We start from the raw sequence: 19,649 nt of genomic DNA on the forward strand, positions 1-19,649 counted from the left end.
ACAGTAGCACATAAACCTGCAGCCAACCCCTGGGGCACCTCCTGGAATTAAGTACTCCTTGGACCCAGTTTAAAAGCACAGTGTACTCTCGCAAAGGTGCACGGGTGTGCTTCTGTGTGCAACCACATTTGGACTGGGGCCTACCATCCTCTGTTGGATTTTTAGAAGAACATGATTTGCTGAACAGGGGGATGATAGAACCTCTTAATCTTTGTGGTTAAGATGAGTGAATTTCTGATTGTTACGTATGTCTGCCTTAGCCAATATTGGCAGTGTATTTTGTATTTTCCTTACCTTAAGGCTTTCCAGTGAAAAAAATCTGAACACATGTCTAATAGAGGAAAAAGAAGTTTCTTCTTTATGCACAGGAGAGATTCAGAGTGTGACGTCACAAGTTTCAAACAGCAGGATGTTTTTCCAAGCAGGCAGTGAGGCAAACACTTAAGAAGGCCACAAAATGTAGAAGATGATGTGCAGACTTTCACTTTCTACAAATCAACAAATCTGCACGTGTTTGGATGGTCAACAGTGATCTTGCTGTTCACTCTGCTCAAGTTTAGAAAATGCATGTAATAGAAATATTTCTATGTTCTATTTGGCTGAAAAAACAAAACAAAATGATTTTTTTACATCAAAAATAGGGGTTTGCACGTAAATTGACCTCTCTATGATCTTCTACACAGGAGTGTATTTCAGGAGCAACTAGCTCATAATGTATCTGTGCTTTAAACAACAATGTCCTATTTTTCTCTGCAGGAAAGTTCACATTACAAAGACCACCTTAGAGTGCCTAAATGGGGACTACGAGGTAGAACCAGGATATGGTCATGAAAGGAATAGTTTCTTGAAGAAGCATAATATTGAAACATATTTTATTGTGCCATCTCATCGTAGGAAGGTAAGCTTCGTGAATTCTAGCTTATTCTGTGATATGTTTTTGTAATTTAATAACTGTTCTGTGATATTCTGAAAGCAGAGGCAGTACTGGTATTTCTTATTTCTAAAAGCTCTTCAAACATTCTTGAAATTAGATCTTCTGGTTTTGACTGAGGCAGGAATGCTAAAAAAGCTAACCTTGAATGTTACATAGAGAAGATGATCCATTTACTTCTGAAGTTAAAAATAAAACAATTTTTCCCTTTACCTCCCCAAAAAGAAAACTGTTGTTTTATTCAGATTCTGTAATTGGTCTATCAGAAACTATATGATATATTACTCCAAAAATTTAATTCACTCTTCCCTTCATCCTCCCTTCAAAAGGGTGTTTCAGAATATTAATGCTAACATCTTGGCTATTTTTCTTCTAGTTTTCTTTACTCTTTCATTTCCCATGCCATTTTACCCATGCTTTCCTTTCCTCTTCTACAACCACTTACGGTACTGGTGGCTCCTTTACTGGGCCTGGAGGATTCCTCAATGAATAGGCACAGAAAAAGCAGCATTTACAGACATGTCATGCCCACAGCAGAAAAGTTAGTGAATTGAATTCAGCAGTGATTGAACTAACATCCCCTGGAAGTCTGGAAAAGCTGCCGTGTTGCTAAGCTGTACAACACAAGCCCTTTTATCCAGGTCAGAGGAAGAGGCTGCAGTCAACCATCCTGCTTTCGAATTTATATACCACTGTACCACAGATCAGGTATTTATGCTGAAGCTGAGTAAATTTTCTAAGATTACTGCAACAAGTAATATATCCTCTGTCCAAAACATGCGTGGTTTTTCCTCCTGCTACATTGAGCTGCTCATGACAAATTGAATGTTTTCCTTGCTTGCTCTGTCACCTCAGACTCCCACAATGATTTCGGTCATCCCTTTCTTATCTTAGCTGGCCTTCCCTCCAAATTTTTTTAAGCTCCCCTCTCCCTTCAGCTCCTTCCTTTTGTCAGACCCCTGAAGTTCTACTGGGGAAAGAGGAGTAAGTCAGCAGTGCTGTTGAGGGACAATAACGTTTTCTGCTCTTTTCTTTTTGGTGGAGAACAGAAAATGGAAAGTGTGGAAAGAATAAGGTGAGAGAAGATTTTAGCTCATTTGAGCGGGAACTTCATTTCTTAGATGTTGCTCAGGATTTAGCCACCCCTGATGGAGATGGATGTGACTCCTTGTTCTAACCAGATTGTCAGGATAGGGAGAACAGAGGCCCAGCACTGTGATGGCAATATCTTGAGTCTCAGCATGCAGTGAAGATGGTGACAATGGTTTTCCAACAGGTTCATTTATAGTCACACCTTTCTTCCTCAACCAGTTACTAAGTTTAGGGCAGTTCTGCTACAAAATGTTGTTGATCTCAATAGGAGTCTTGAAAGTCCGTAATCATCATTTAAACATATTCAGTTTGTTCCAACATTTTCCACATCAAATGAAGCTTTATCTTAGAAGTTATCTGCCATAACAGTTTACAGGCCAAGAGGAACTTTATTGCTCTTTATCTCAGCCAGACAACTTGGGATACAAACTTTTGCAACCCTTATCTTCTGAGACTCTGCCCAAACAAGTTTCATTCAGGGATTTGACCTTTAGAGGGAAAATTATAATACCCAATTCTGAAAGTAAGTATGAAAACAATACAGGTGAGGTTTTAAAGTGATGTCAAAGCTCCATGCTTGAGGGTGTTAGCCAATGGATGTTTGACAAAAATGTAACCAGGGGAAAACAGGTCATCTTGAATTCCATACCTGCAGTCAGTTTCTTGGTCTGAATTTGATGACTCAGGGAGGTTTTATGGGATGTTGGGAGTCCAGTCACCAGCAGAATTTGATTCTGGGAGTGAAAATTCCTGTTGTTTTACCCCGGAAAGGATGCTGCAAGTGTGTGTTTTTATGCACTTCCTCTAAAGCACCTTGTTGTTAGAGATATGAAGTGTTCTCATCTGCTGTGAAAATGATGCAATCTCACATTTTGTTCTTCTGCTGGTATATATGATTAGATTTGTTTTTAGGTGGTATGAAAGAAAACAGGTAGAAAACCAGTGGACTAGATTCTGTTTTGGCAATCACTGAGAGATTTTTCTGGTGGCTTTCTTGAAATGAAGATCAGTTCCTAAATGAATTAATCCCAATAAAGAAGAAAACGTAAGGGAGGGTTTAATTAAGGTAGATGTGTTGCTTCTTGCTGTTAGATTTGTTTGTCTTGGTTTTCTGCTGTTTTCACTCCTACAGCATTATGTATAATTTCATTTCCTATGTTATTACGTATCAGGTTTCATTTCATATTGAGAAAAGAAATAGCTGAATTTCAGGAAATTGTTGATAGGTTGGTGCACAGAGACAAGTAGAAAGAGGATAAATATGGCTATTACATATAGAAACTGTGTTGCGTCAACTCCGCTGCATAAACTAGCGATTGAGGAACAGAAGCTTGACATTCACATATTAAAGTAAACCAGGTCAATGCATGTTTAATGTGCAAGGATGAGAGCCTACTACTGTGTGAGCACACATTTCTTTGTCTTTGCAAGATTGCTGAGAAACTACTGGTGATTGCTGAGAAACGACTGATTGGTTTGTCATCAGCTACACAAACCAAATGCCATCTTACCCATGGGTGTCACTGATGGGTTTGTGGAAGTGGCAGGTGCTGCAGTACAGCTTGGCTAACGACATTAGCTCTCCGACATGCATCAATGGTGTGTCAGCCAAACTGGCAGAGGACACTTCATGAATTTTACTGGTATTGACTGGCTTCTCCACTGGGCTCGCAGATCAATCAGCACGTCACTTTGCTGTTTGTCACAGTACATCACAGCTGTCCCCAGTCTTCGTATACTTGCATACTGATCACTGGACCACGAGCTACATAATAGTATATTTACCTTCAAAATAAACACCTGCTGTCCCCTCCTACCCTGATTCAGTCATTAACTCTTCAGAGACGTAGAAACAGAAGGCTACCCATGAAGCACAGACAAGATGGAGTTTCTTTAGGTGAATTCAGGTATCTGTTGGTTTAATATTGTATTCCTTCCTCCGGAGCCTCAGTAGCTGAAATGCAGACACATTTTTTATTCTTTATGCATCATCTCTGACATTAATATGAACTGACTTTAGCAGGTATGATGCCAAGAGGAATGAAAATCAATGTTACAGCAACAGATGGCCAAGAATCTGTTGAATTTGAAAGGTAAATAGGCCCACTTAGGTTTTTTAAACATTTTATTTATTTATTTAGAAGACACATACCTCACGTTCTTCCATATTTGGTCTGACAGGAAGATCGTTCATGACAAATATCGCCCAAGCCAAAAATGAGAATAACAGTATAAGACGACTCATTCGTGTACCAGTTACATTTTAAATCTGAACAAATTATAAAGTATTCTCAATTTTTTTAATCTTTTATTGAATCAGCTAACAACCACAATTTTGTGATCTGATTGCTAGGTTGGTGTATAAGCTAATAAGTAAAGCACTTCTAAGTGACCACTGAGGGAATACTTTTCTTTTTGTTTTGTTACAGTTTTTATTTTGGTAGAGATTATATTCATCTATTATTATTATTATTATTATTATTATTATTAAGCAATAATTATGCGTGTTTGACTGGATAACATTCAGCTTCTAAACAGACTTAAATAATTCATCTGATTTCCAAAGGCATACAGAACTTTTTTGAAATAAATTAAATTTTTTTTGCTGGCCATCATAGTTAAAAACTTATGCAAACACGCTTTTAAAATATAACACAAAATATTATAATGCCCTGACAAAGCTTCTACTTCTGAAAATGCCAGCACACTTCTTTTAAGTAAAGTTTAATTATGTTTTCATGATATTTTATATTGATACCAAAACTTACAGTGATGTGACCAAATTAATTGCACTGAGACAAGATTTGAAAAGTTTGGTAATGTAACTAGCCACAAGTCTGACCACATACATGAATGTCTTGGACTTATAAAACAGGTCTGATCCAGTTAGAAAAACAGATCTCTTTCTAATATATTAAATGTTCACAAGATCCGTACTCTACGCTTTAGATACATGGACATTCTCTTAGTTTCAAAATGTCCTGGCTTTCTGGCGTATTGTAAATACTACTGTTCTGGATTTTATTTTGGGGGCGGGGGAGGGCAGAAATCTGGGTCAGATCTGTTAATCTCAGAGCCCCTTACAAGAACTTTGTAACTCTGCTTAGACCCAGCTAAGTAACTTTTTCCATTAATGATTCCTTGGTAATCTACCTGACTAATCCTGTTCTGACTTTCAGAGTGTATGCTTAAAATTTGATTTAATTTTTTTTTAATAGAGCAGATCTGGCTTTCATCAGAATTCTTTGTTCTTTCATTGTCAGCACTGACGTTAGTCAAATTGTCTTTGCCTCAGTTTTACAGCTGGCATAGCTGGCTCCTAGAAGCACAGCAGAAGTAGTGAGCTTAGCTGGACTGTCTACTTCCCTTCTATGGTTGCTCTAGAAAGTATGATTCTCCTGCAGGGTAGCACCTCCTAAGGTTCAGCCACAGCCTCCGTGATAACCGCCTGGTGTTGTCCTTGGGCTGGCTTCTCTGTGTTTGTTGCAGCAATTCACACTCTGAAGGCACCTCTCTAGTTTTGAAAAGGCTCATTAATTTCACCAGTTGAGAAAACAGCCCAGCGCAGACAATTAAGCGAAATTCCTAACATTCTTCTACAGATAGCCAAGCAGTGGTCAGAAGTGATGAAGTTTTTGTGAGGGAAAAGATTTCTCAGAAGGTGTTAGTTTTTGCATTTACAGAAGTGGACCTGCCATGACTGTTACTCATTGCCAGCTTAAGGGAACCTGCTGCACTGAGTAACTTTGCCAGCTCCAGAGCTAAGGCAAAGACAAATAACGCTCTAGACCATTAACAGGAAGCAATAGAGCTATGTCCAGGAAAGGGGGTGATAAAAATTATAAAAATCATAGGGAAACGCTATTGATACAACTTATAAATGATTCCTATATATTCATAAGTGTCTCCTGGATTTTACGGCATACCTCAAATATAATCAGTAATTAGCTTCCAACAGGTTGCTAATCACCATCTGCAAAATCTCTACTAATGTGCTAGTGAGTTATTCACTGACTAACTGTATTCAAAGATAGGAGTTGTCTTTTATTTGTGGCAATGTAAATCACATGGTATCTGCATCTACTATTTGAATAGCACACAGTGATGGACATTGATGAAACGTCCCTGAAAGTGAGCACCACATCTGTTTGCCCGTGGAAACTAGAAGTTTCTCTGAAAAGGCTGACATTTCTCTGTCCTACCGCACCATGTACATACAAAGCCATGTCAGGCAGTCTCAGAAAATCCTTTCTGTAGCTTGGACAGCCCTGCTCTATTGTCTGAAGTCTCTGAGTAATGCTGTGACCATCCTGAAAATCCCTGGTGAAAGGGTCTAAAGTTTTTTTTCTGCATCCTTGTTTAGTTATCCAGCTGGAAGGAAGTGGATGCTGGTTAGAGGTATGATGCTCTGTCTCCTGCCTGGTTTGCTGTGTTGAATCATGCCCTAAACGTTCCAACGCAGGCGGCTAAAATTTCAATTTTATTTTTGTCCAAAAAATAATTATAGCCAAATCAAACTACCAGCAGTCTATTTGAAAAGAAAAGTTAAAGCAATAGTTGAGGAAGAGGAGAGCACTTTTGTCAGTCTTATGATTTCAGGAAAACTCAGCTGAAAGCCTGAAGGTTCAGGAATCCTCTCAGTAAGCTCAGGAGCATCCTCTGGAAAATACTATTTAAAATGTGAAAACTCTTGCAAATGTCGGAAATATCTAGAGCAATTATCTACACTACACACCTGTGGCATAATGTGAACTGCAGATGGATTTAACAGCTCAAAAGGTTGATCAGTTAATTTCTTTGACTCATGATGAATAGGCAGAAATTCGGCAACCTGAGATTCATTCTAACTTGCATGACAACAGCTGCAAGAAAAGTGGCAAAGGCTGTCACATCACTTTTATCTGTTGTTGTTTCATCTAGCATAAACAGATGTGATTTTAGATTTCTGCGTTGCAGTCCTGTCACCAAGGAGTAACAGGGAAATAAACAAATTTTCTATCACTCCGCTGCTTGAAAAGGCAGTATTTTTTGACATCCTCCTTTACTGTTAATCAGCATAGCTTTGTTGCATGAAGCAGATGATCTGCCTTCTATGTTAAAATAAATTACTAGGCTCCATATCTTTCCACCACCAACCATTGGGTGTTGTCTGCTTCTTTCCTGTGGCTGATTTGATTGTTTTTCCCCAGGGTGGAATGAACTTTATGCAGTATAGCCCAGAGAAAACAACATAGAATCATGATGGCTTTTTTGCTTTGTGTGGATAAAATACATAGTAACTACATGTGCTTGCCTTATTGCTTTGTTGGTGAATCACTTTCACCTGTGAATCATTGTTAGCAGCTAGCATGTTTCACAAGTGTAACTGCTCATATACACTCTTGAGATGCTTTCTATTATGTCTTAATAATACTTTCATCTAACTTTTTAAAGTGAAGCAATTTGATTTTTGATAGCAGTTTGTTAGATTTTGTCTGACCTGATTAAAAGATGTCATCTTGGCATCATCATGTGAACAACAACAAAAGAAAAAAAGGCTACAGAAGGAAAAAAGTAAACTGAGTGAAACAATAGGTCTAAAATTATTGTACTTAATTATTTTTATTTTATTATTTCCATTCAGATTGAAGTTCCATCTATATTTGTAGGAAATTTCCTTCTCTGCAAAGTTAATTTGATTTCTGGTTAGGTCTACGTGAACGTGCCACACGGTTCTCAGATTCTCCTGTTTTTTTCCAAATGTGTAAAATTTTGTGTTTTCCACAGAGCACTTATGGCCCAATAAATCCATCCATATGGCTAGCAGATCCCTAGGATTTTTTTGCATCTGGCTCTTCTGAAAATATCCATTCCACTTTGTCCCAAGAAAGTTTTCACGGTCCTTGTAAGTTGTCAGCTTTCTGGACTAATTCATTTTGAGGATATTTTTACTTAAGCGACCGTATGCTTACCAGCCCTTATGGAGTGCTAGAGCTCCGACTTCTAAACTCTAAGTAGTAAGAGAAGAAAAAAGCTTTACAGTTAACGCAGGGCATGTGAAAACTTTTCCAACTACTCAAACTCTCCTTTGCTAGCGCACAGCAAGCAAAAAAGTATTTGACAAAATTGTTCTAATTTGAAATGCCCCAAGTTAGGCATCTGAGTCCATAGCTGGGCACACACTGATGATTTCTGCTTTCAAATGGACGACTATCTGCAGCTACCACTGCTGCCATGACTAGGAGAGTCCGGGGTGGTCTTTGCTCTCCGTGGCTGAAAGCTCCTACAGAGGAACCTTAACTAGAGATCTGGATGCATAACTTGGGCATTTCAGGTTTTAACACCTTCGACATACCTCAGCAGATCTGATTGAACAGATAAACACACAGCCTCTCGAGGGAAGTTCTAGCTTGTATCTGGGCAGGGACTGATCTGTGCCTGAGACTTTGCCTTGCTCAAGTTGTTGGAATATACACACCCTGACACTGGAAGTAGACTGATTGTGTTACCACCCAGCAAACACAGACAGAGGAATGATGCTTGTGTTGCAGAGTGTGTTGCTCTACATCCTCAGGATTGTTTCTGCCGTTGCTGTGAAGCTGCTAGTGCATCATCGTCAATGTGACAGCCCGCAGCTCGGCCTGTCAGTGATGGTGGAATTAGTTATGTGTTCTAACATTGTCCTCCTCCCTTCTTTTTCTTCTTCCAGAAACGTGGAATCTGTAGATGGGAGAAATGTAGGGCACTGGTATAAGATTTTCTCTGTTATTGATCTCCTAGAGATTGTTTTAGTCTTCACAGCTGCTAAAAACTTTCTACATCTATGTCAAGAAAGTGGCCACAACATTCTGAATGTTAAGGGTTTGTCTTAATAGAATCTATTATTTACTGGTAAAAATTACCAATATACTTTCCTGACAGACAGCTGAGGTGTGATAAGCAAAATATATCGTAAGGGCCATGGAAAAGGATGAAACAGCCAATGTCTGATGCTATTAACTGTAAGAAAAAAAAAAAATTTGCTCACCTATCTCAGGACAAGATGGCTTGCAGATAGTAATAGAGCAAACACTACTACCAAGAGGCATGGTCCTGCCCACCTGAAGACAGCAAGCACAGACAGACATAGTGCTACAGCATTTATGGTTTCTGTAAATGTGTTTTGAATGTCATTAGTATCTTCTTTCCCATGCCATTTTAAGCACTAAGATTGAATATAGTCAGGGGAACAGTCTGCTGCTGTTTCTGAGAGTCCCAGATAAGCACCAGTGAATCCCTTACATGAGATTCAAACACTGGGGTGTTTTCCCAGAATTCTAATCAGCGCTAGTTTGTTTTCTGCATACTTAAAGACACTCACTAAGCTCTAGATAGTCTGGCTGCTTTCAGAGTGCTCTCTTAGAAGATCCCAGCTCTTAACCTTCTTTGCCAGCTGTGTTGCAGCAAACCACCACCTTAAAATTATGAAGCAAAAGAACAGTGAACGAATAAGAGATGATCCCGAGGGTCAAAAAGAAGTGTGAAAGTAAAATACATTGACAAAATGAGCTGGAATGAGAATGCTGCAGTCCAGCTTTCCTGTAATGCTGGCCTGGGGTGAGTTCAGAGAAAAGGCAGATTGAAAGACATTGGGCTTGCGTTTTTTGTTTGCTTTTTTTTTAAAGTCTGTTTTAACAGACTGTACAGCATTTCTTGCCTTTATCAGAGGCTTACAGCAGACAGTGAGATTACCTGAATATTCCACTCAGAAGTACACTGTGTCAAAAGTGTTGTTCTGCTGTAAAAGTAATAATAAAAAAGGGACATGATTTGTGAGATGAATGTGGGAGAGAATTCCTTTGTTTGTATTTTTGATGTTGTGTATATATAATAGTAGAATGGAAAATCCTCAGTCCCAGTGCAGAATCTGTATGTCCTGCAACCACCAGAATAAAAAAAAAAAAAGAAAAAGCTATATATAAAATTATACATGATCTGAGAACTGCCAGTGTGCCTGATGCGTGTATTGCAGTGTCCTTTGAGCGGTTAGGTTCTTGGCCAGCCACGAAGAGCTGTAGCTATATGTGTTCCACACGTTTTCATAGCATCGCGCAGTAGCTGAATTTGGAAGGGGCCTTTGGAGGTCACATGGCTGACCTCCCTTCTCAAAGCAAGGCCAGCTTTGCAGCTCGATCCACGTTGGAAACTGCAGGTTGCTCAGGGCAATTCGTCTGAGCGAGTGCTGAGTGTTTCCCCAGCTGGAGATGTGGCAGCCCCTCTGGGCAGCCTGCTCCAGCGCATGATCCTCCTCACAGTTAAAACTCCTGTTCTTTGTATCAGATGGGAATTTCCCTTGGTCCAGCCTATGTCCATTGCCTCTTTGGCTTTTTCTGAGCATTTTTGGGATGCATCTAGCTCCGTCTTCTCTCTGACTGCTACTTAGGTGGCTGAAGGCAGCAATTAGGTCCCTCCTTAGCCTTCTCTTCCTCCAGCTAAATTAACTGAATTCCCTCGGGTTCTTCTCATATATCGTATGCTTTGGAACCCTAATTGTTTTGGTGAATCTTTGCTGAACTCGCTCCAGTTTGTCACTGTTTTTCTTGTACTGGGGAGCCCAGAAGTAAACACACTACTCCATTTTTTTCGGTGACTTCTATTTGACATCCAGACAGCTAGAAAACACCCCTGTATTTCCAACATACAAACGGTGTATACAATTGATACGCTATCTGCTGATAAGATTTATAAACAAAAAGAGCAGTCAATGGTATGAGCTAAAAATGTTCTACCTACTTCTTTGAAGATATAGTCAGGAAACTGCATGAAAGTATGTGTTTGAGGAAAAGCTGTGTTGGTGACAGGACCACACTGCCTGAGCCAAACTTCCAAGTTTTCAAGTTGCAGGTTGTTCTCCGAAATGCATCTGTTATAAGAAGTTTGCAGCGAGGAAAGTCTAAATTCTTCTCTTTTCACAGGACTTCAAATCCTTGTAGGAGGATATAGTCACGCCCATGTGCTTACCTTTCTCGGTTATGCCTTCTTGAATCTTTTGCTAGTAAGATGTTCTACTTATTCTTTGCCACTCTTGCACCTTTACTGTGACATTTCCATAATGAAGGCTGTCAGGCAGCTTCTGGAGCTCTCTGTACTTATTTAAGAGCGTCTTTTCCAGCCAACCTAATAGAGACCTAAAACTGAAGTTGTTGACCTAGTTAAGGCAATGTCCACAGTGAAAGGTTTGAGCAAAGGAAGAGCTAATGATCTCTTGAGATACGGTCCACCTGTACACTTCTGTGTATTCCCTTTTTATCTCTGTGTCTTGAAAAAAATGAAGCAAAATTCAAAACTGGAGGGAGTTCCAAGAAAGTTGCTCATTTTTGTTGTATCAAAAGGTTGATAGGGAGGCTGAGTAAAATACATGGTACTTCTAGAGGAATTATGGCTACATGAGGAAAATTTTTAAGTGGAGTACCTGTCCAATAAGTATGTTTTAACTGTTGGGAATGGTAGCTCAAAAGCTGATCGTATCTGCCATACATAGGCCTAACAACTATCTACTTGGTGTCCTTAGGAATACCTAAGGGATGATTAGTATGTGAATATCCTTGTACAGTATCTTCTATGTGGTTATTGCAATACAGCAGTAAGTCTTCTGCCAGAAAGCCCTCAAAAGAAAGAGATCATATTGTGAATCTGTTCATGGAGACTTTTGTTAAACTATCACTTATACAAGTGGTTAGACACTAGGTACACTAGTGTCGTTTTAGATTCCAGCTGTTGACCGTGCAGTACAGTGCTGGTGACGCTAGCTGGCTTGAGCCAGCCTTTCAGGGCACAATAAACTGCACATGTGCAGACCTGGGCAGCTTTCCACATTTGAAACATGTCACGTGCTTATAACATAGCCATCTGCTAATAGAAAATGTGCAACTTTTTATACACAAGTCATTTTTGTGTTTCATAGCCACAGTGTAACTGACTAAACAGAGTAGTGGTAGATCAATAGGATATACCCTTGATTCTCCAGAAAATGCAAGTGCATAGCTGTATGTGTTAAACAGCACAGCAAACCAATACCTGAGATGCCATTTGGAATATAAACAGTGTCATTTGCCTTGTCTCTCTAAATTTAGGTATCCATGAAAACATGCATTAAACAAATACTTCCAGTTTACTTCCCTCTTCATTCCTTGATCATTGAAGTAATGATGTAAAGTGCTGTAGTAAATCATAGTATTGTGAAGACTAGACAGCAAATCTGCAGTGCCATTTGTGGGGTTTAGAGCATTTGAATAAAGTTTTTGGAGTGTGATTTGCTCTGTCTTTTGTACCTAGGAACACTAGGGACCAAATCCTCTGTGCTTCTTTGTTTTGCTGTTCCAGAAAAGACTAATTTCACAAGCTGAAATTCCCATACTGTGGTGGCATGGGGTCCTTCCACATTGCCCATGAACACTGCTTTACACATTCCACATGCCAGAAGCATGAATAAGACTGGTATAAATACTGAGGGTAGAATAAAGGATCACTCTTATTCTGATCTGTGAAAGCGTCTGAACATGTGCTAGGGGTTTATTAAAGTCAGCAAGAGTTAAATACATGCTTAAGAGTTAACCAAGAAAATATTTGTCCTTGCTGAATGGGGAGCTCGATGGTAAAAGGAAAAGATTATACCCAACCCTTTGAGGATATTTCTCTGTGTTATAACAGTTGTTGCTTTGGAGAAATAAGATGTAAAGTGTAATTTCAGTGCCTCACAGTCTCCTTTTAGGGCATGTATACAAGTGTATTTTGCTTTAAAGCAAAAGCTATCCTTTTCTGATTTTAATGGGCTTACCAGTGGCTGAAGCAACAAAATGAGGAAATAAGAAAAAGACTGAAATTATATTTTTTTAACATCAATTAATAAAAACGCTAATTTTCTCCTTATTTTTTCCTGTATTTTTCCAGAATTTATTTTAAGGTTAAAGAAATACAAATATTGCCTCTTTTATGAGTTTGTCGTTAATAAATTTTTTTTTATGCTCTACATTTCTAAGTAGAAAACAGTTCCTGAAATGTTAAGTGTGTGTTTAAATACTGTCTGTTCAATAGATTCTTCATATCTCAGGTTAAAAAAAGATGAAGTAATCTTCATCTGCAAATACACGATCTTTATCAAAATGCATTGCTTCTTGATTAGAATATTGCTTTGTTCTGACCACTAGACAGTGTAAATGTCTGCAGGTATCTTATGTCTGCATGGGAATAAATACTATTTTTCTGACCAACAGATATTTCCTGGACTGATTCTCTCAGACATTAAGCCTGCCAAAAGAATGAAGTTCAAGACAGTCTGCTACCTGCTTGTTCAGCTCATGCACTGTCGTAAGATGTTCAAAGCAGAGATCCCTTTCTCCAATGTCATGACGTGTGAGGATGATGATAAGGTAATCCATGAGGGCTCTTTGGGCATCGGTTCCAGGGCTGCACAAGCAGACTTGCTCTGAGAACATATGGGGTGACCTGACCAACCAATAGAGGAGTTCCTGGTGTTCCTGCTGGAGCTAGAGCTTTCTAATGCCCACAGCCTTCTGACAGTAAAGACAAAATTTAATTATAACAGGCCTCAAATTTGGAGCTCCTCTTGAACAAGCACAGGTGGCCTATGTGGCTTCTATTAAGGGCTTCCTTCAAGGGAATTAGAGTTTCTGAGGCTTTTTCTGCAATTACCAAGAGCAGGTTTTTTGCGTCATGAATCCATCACAGGCTGAAGCTGATGGCAGCAAATGCAAAATAACAGAATAATTTTGTATCTCTGGATGGTTTTCTAAAAAATGAAGGGCAACTGATTAGCCAAAAAAACTCTTAATCCCTAATACAAATCCTAAATACAAAAGTCTCTAATAAAAATACGAATACCACTTTCTTGAATGGCTTGTAATGCCATAACTCAAAATTGCTTTACATACTGGTTTACTTCCTTTTCTGCATGTGGATCTACCCAGAAGTTCATGGAGAAAAAACTTTTCGAGTTGCTCATTCCATTTTCTTTGCCAGCAGGTGGCAATATTACATAGGTCACTCCACCAGTGCTCCAAAGCAGGGCATGTGGGCATTGGAATCAGTCGTTCATCTTGACTGAATACTCCACCCTTTTTTTTTTTTTTTTAAATAATGAACATTTATTGAAGATTCATGCTAAATCTTAACTTTCAGAAAGCATTCTAACTTTTATATTTTGGATTTTACATGTGCTTGTGTTTATTCTGCGGGAAAAGGGGAGAAAAGTCTGTTAGTTCCTTTAAAATACAGTTTCAGTGAAGACTTGCAGAAACTCCATATTTGATTTTGAAATTGGCCACATACAAAGCCTTCCAATTGTGAATTAGTACTGTTCTTTGAGTATTTAAAAAAAGTAACTAACACATTCTTTGAAGCATGTGCAATGCTTTACCATCTGTCTTGTGTATATGTATGTATAAATATGGTAGTATATGCAGAAAATCCTGATATGGGTTTGCTAGGGATCCAATGAAAATTTTCTCATGTCAGAACATTTACAGTGAAGTTTGACAATGCTATCTTTAACTGAACCAGTTGTTCTGAGCTTTTGTACCTAATACGTAACATTTATCATGGAGCATGATATATGATTTTAATACAAATACGCTGTGTGGCAATGTAGGGTTTCTTCAGAGATATCGGTCCTCAAATCATGTAAAACAAGCTATGGCTATAAAGGCTCTGAAGCCAGCACATTACTGTACCATGTGTTTGTTTATTTAATTTCTGAGAAATATAAATACTGGATCTTGATTGCATATAAGACATAATGTAAGTCTACTGTGTGAAATAATAATAGAGATAAAAATAAGAGACCTAGTGAAAATAATTATATGTGAGCAACAGCTATTTTGATTAAACACAGTAACTTTAACCCTATTTCAAAGCGGCAGAATAGATAATATAATTTATTCCATCTGTCAGAATAACTCCAATTGTCTACCCTCATTCCAGATTTTGAAGCAAAGAAGTATTTTCTTTTTTTTTTAATGCTGTTTTGTACACCTCTATTATTATACTATAGGTTTAAATTTGGATTATAAAAAATCCCTAAAGATGTACTTTCTGCTGCACCTTAAGCAATACATATGCTAACTAATTGTTCTTTAGCTTTATGAAGAGCAAAATTGTATATTCCCCAAAATACTCCTGAAAGCACTCAGTTTCCTTACAAACTTTTGGGACAAATGTCTTCTGCAAGAGAACAACTTCATCTCTGTTCAGAAGCATTTAGAATAGTTGTTTGACTGGCAATTTAAGATTTCTGTTATAGCTAAAAGAACCCAGAAGATTGGATGTCAAAGCTCTAATCCATATATGTCCACAAGATTACTTTTCATGTTGAAACAATTAGTTCTTACACCACAGACAACAAGTAATGGGATCTGATAGTTTGAAGAAAAATGCTTCAAGTAGCCTCATAATTGTTTAATGCTGGTATAACCTGCCCTCTACATATAAAGCCAGAAAAACAGAACTTGGAAAGTTATTTCATCCTTGCTAAGGTCCATTCTTCTTTATGGTCAGAAAACTGAAGTGTCAGTCAGCAGTTAACCCTTCCCACTGTTCATAAATATTCAGGTATAATACACATATAACATAAGCTAATGTAAGCTGTCTGTAAGCTAATGAACTGCTGTAGTCCACTGTGTTCACTGATGAGGATCTCACGAGAACTACTTCTTGTGGAACAAGACAGGAAACTGCCATTCCTGCAGAATTACTTAAATGGCGGTCACCACCTCTTTCTACCATCTGGTTTAAAAGGATATTTTGTAGTATAGCCTTTAAAGAGTGGGCTATTAAGTACTGACTGCTCTGAAGAGAAAAATTTAGTGTGCTTTTGTAACAGCTTGCTGACAGACTCTGCTGATTATATCCTGAGCCAACATTGTCCTTATCCCTGAGCAGACTTGTCATTTCATAATGTTTTGAATTGTCTTCCTGAACTCTGCAGATGTTAGGTAAAAAAATACTCCTTTAACTGTATAAAAATAGTACAACTTGCCTGAGCTTGGCTGTCAAAACTATTCTGGGAAGTAAGGCTTGACCCCTTTTGAGGTGAAAAGGATATTCAATTGATGTCTCTTTCTTCCTGCTCAATGTGCTAACCATTAGGTAACTGTTTTTTCTTTTACAAGATTGGCCTACATCTTTCTCACTCTGTGTTTAAAAAATGCGCTTCTACAAGAGTATTTTGTGAAGGCCCAGATCCTTTCAGCATGCTGGGGCACGGGCAGTCATACTAGTGCAGATCTAGCCGTAATGGTTGGGTTACAGTGCCCTCACCTGAAGGTTACCGCCAGTGTGGCTGAGACGCTGCTCACCGTCTTCTGAGTGCTCGCTGTGAAAAGTGAGACAGATTGTCTAAAATCCCTTTCAGGTGCGCTCTGTGATAAATCTTTTTCACCGAGAAGGACTATGAGTGATCATCTTGTCAGTTGTGCTATCTCAGGCAGAGAGGAATTAACCCCAGTTAGGCACAGGTGAGCTCTGGTAATCTATTGGACTGCTCCATCTGGATCTGCAAGTGCACTTAAGGCATACCCAAGAGGTCTTAACAAGAGAGCCACTTGGGTGAGTTAAAGATAGGAACACTTGATATTTCAGACCCTTTGAAGTTCACATATGGTCATTGTGCAAGAAGTTAAGGAAAATTATCTCTTCAAAGTGTGTATTGTTACCTAGACAGTCTTGGATAGTAGGACTTTTCCTGTATCATAAAGAGCCTGGTTGTCTTGTGTTCAGGATGTCCAGAGCTCCCTGTCTTCCATCAAGAAAAAAATTCTAATTATTCTTCTAGGTAAAGTCACACTGGTTGGGATCAAACTGATGAGTTCCTCAGTTGCAGAGAAGTGTCAGGGCAGTATGTGAAGAGAATTTCTGTGGATGAGGATTGAAATCCTGGAATGCAGTGGGGGTTTTCTCATTGATTTTAATGAGATCGGGATTTCAGCTAGGGAGTTTTTGAAAGATGGCAATCACACAGAGATAAGATCTCTGTCTTTTGTAGTTGCTCTGCTTAATGGATTCCTCATCCTGTCTGTGAGCTTGAGATAATATGAACAGCAATGAAAAATTTCAATGTTAATAAAATCTGTGCTTCTTTCTTCATCTGTCCTACAGAGGAGAGCATTAAGGACAGCCTCTGAAAAACTCAGGAATCGTTCCTCTTTTTCTACCAATGTTGTATACAACACTCCAGGAACTCGAGTAAACAGATACATCAGCCGTTTGATAGAGGCCCGGCAAACTGAGTCTGAGATGGCTGACTTGAACTTCATTACCCTGAAGTATAAACAAATTGAGCGTGAAAATAAAGTAAGGGATTTTTAAATTGTTTTTACTGATTTCGCTAACCATGAGCCAACTAGCATTGTTTTTTTGTTTGGTTTTAGACAATATTTAAATTCTACTCCCTATCTTTAAATCTCTCCACCTTCTGTGGAAGCACTTGGAAGGGATAAAAAGAAAGATCAGTATCTTTCTACTCATCAAGATCCTCCCCCATAGAGTTACACATCCTGTGTTTTGGCGTTCCTTTTGCTTCTCCAAACTGCCTGACCTCCATCACCTGTTTAATGCTGTCTCATGGCAATGTGGCTGCCAAGTGACTCATCTGCTCTGGAGAAGTGTTAATGACAGGAGGATGCTTCCCTCTGCTTATGTAGGCTGATAAGTATTGAGCCCATCAGTCCTAGAAAATATTAAAATATCATAAATCTCTGGGCAAGGTTGTGATCTTATGCCAGTGTGACTGTGCTGAAAGCAGCAGACTTATTCCAGACTTACAAGCAAGCATATAAGCTAACAAAGTAGAGCTCTTTGTTCCTACCTCGTATGGGGTTTGTTTGTAAATACAAATTGTTTTAATTGGAAAAAAAAAAAGCCTTTGGTTTATGTGTTTGAAAAAGCAAAAGTGATATGATTTTGGATTAATGTGGCAGTAGTGTTTATTTTTCAACTGTAAGTCACTTTGTACATGTCACTGCTGTTTCAAGTCAGAAGGCTGTGTGCCACATTGGACTCAATTTTTTTAAGTTCTCAAGTTTCCACATTGATTTACTATTTAATTGTCATTGTTTTCTTTCAAAATAAGAAAGTCTTTTGGTGTAAATGAGATTGAAACTTGGATCTTTCTGAGAAAACAATCATGCATTTCCCTGAAAAGTGTCTGTTGTAAGGACTGTGGCTTAGTGGAATCAGGGACAGTAATTGCTCAAAACTGAGCCCGTGTGTCTCATAAGCAGCTGCCTCCAGCCCACCCATTAGTGTCCTGTCCTGAGCAGGTGAGGTGACAGGACTCCTTAAAGGCAGCACCAAGGAGGTTTTGGCCTTTTTTTGTGATGAGTAGGTGGAGAGAAGCGAGTGCCACCTCCTTCTGGTTCAGAAATCGCTGAATCCATTTTGCTCCAAAAGATAAAGTTATGTCTGAGCCTAACCCAGATTTGACTAGTTACAGGTTGAAAACTAAACAGCTAGTCAACAGGAGCAGCTGAAACAGAAGGCTGTCAAGGAGAATGTTTTGTAGACTTGCCTCACCTTTTTTTTTCATTAAGCAATGATTATTTGTATGTTTATAAAGTGGGTAGGGGCTTGTTTTATTTTAGGCTCTAGTTCTTTCTTACTGAGAATGGACAAGCGTGGCTGGGTGTGTATAAAATGCTCACTGTCTTCATTTCTTCCTTTCTTTAACAGTATCACCAGCTTCAGGATGAGTACTTCACCAGTGCTGTAGTTCTCTCGCTAATTCTAGCTGCCTTATTTGGCCTTGTCTACCTTCTAATAATACCACAGTAAGTTTCTGTCTTTTACCATTATAATTCAAAGTGGAACATCTTCAAGCATCCTGCACAGGTCAAAACATTAATGTCTTTGGAATGGGAATTAGCACCCAGGTCAGTATCTTCTCAGACAGGAGATTCTCTGTTGGTATACCCTCAGTCTAAGTGTTCTCCCTTATGTTTGTCCAAAGGAGCCACATTTTGCTATATTTTTTAAAACAATTTCTTCCCTGTTGTCTCTCTTTTTTTTCTTTTTTTTTTTTCCTTTCTTTTTTTTTCTTTTTTGGTAGAAGAATGCACTAGAAGACAAACCCACTGAAATCTGCTAAACTTGTTTAAAGCATTTCTGCACTACAAAGGTGTTACTGCAGCTTTTCTAAATGTATTTGTGCTGGCTTTGGAAGAGGTACTTCAGGTATTAATAATAACGTAGATAAAACTATACAGAGCTTAACGGGAACTAAGTACTGAAGTATCCATCTAGCTTTTCAGCACAAATTTATAGCCTGCATTGAGGTTTTTGGTATCAATGCTGTCACAACACAAACTGCCTAGTGCATAGTTTGGCCATTCCCACGTGAGTTGCAGTCAGACCTTGGCTGCACTAAAGCAGACATAACCAAATACTCATGATGTATTTGGGGAGTGTCTGATGCATATTGTTGAGTGATATAGTTTAGTGATTACTTCAGATTTTTTTCAATTCTATGTGAATGGTTACTAAATAAAAAAATAATTAGACGTCACTTTCAATTCTAGGGGTTATAATAAATAGATATAATTCTGTTCAAGGTATAAAAATGATTAGTAATAAACTTTTTCAGTTGAGAGTATCAAAA

At 38.6% G+C, this 19,649-nt stretch overlaps 1 protein-coding gene across 1 annotated transcript in view; it reads left to right on the forward strand.

Moving 5' to 3' along the window:
• The window catches only part of ADCY1 (adenylate cyclase 1 (brain)), a 127,852-nt gene that overhangs the window by 61,090 nt on the left and 47,113 nt on the right, over positions 1 to 19,649 (forward strand). Inside the window, exons 8-11 of the mRNA XM_010577084.1 lie at positions 757 to 898; positions 13,255 to 13,410; positions 17,153 to 17,347; positions 18,725 to 18,822. Coding sequence (XP_010575386.1) covers positions 757 to 898; positions 13,255 to 13,410; positions 17,153 to 17,347; positions 18,725 to 18,822 — 591 coding nt within the window. The remainder of the gene's footprint in view (positions 1 to 756; positions 899 to 13,254; positions 13,411 to 17,152; positions 17,348 to 18,724; positions 18,823 to 19,649) is intronic.

Source organism: Haliaeetus leucocephalus, unplaced genomic scaffold (genome assembly GCF_000737465.1).
Source record: "Haliaeetus leucocephalus isolate CR32 unplaced genomic scaffold, Haliaeetus_leucocephalus-4.0 Scaffold41, whole genome shotgun sequence".
Taxonomy (NCBI): Eukaryota; Metazoa; Chordata; class Aves; order Accipitriformes; family Accipitridae; genus Haliaeetus; species Haliaeetus leucocephalus.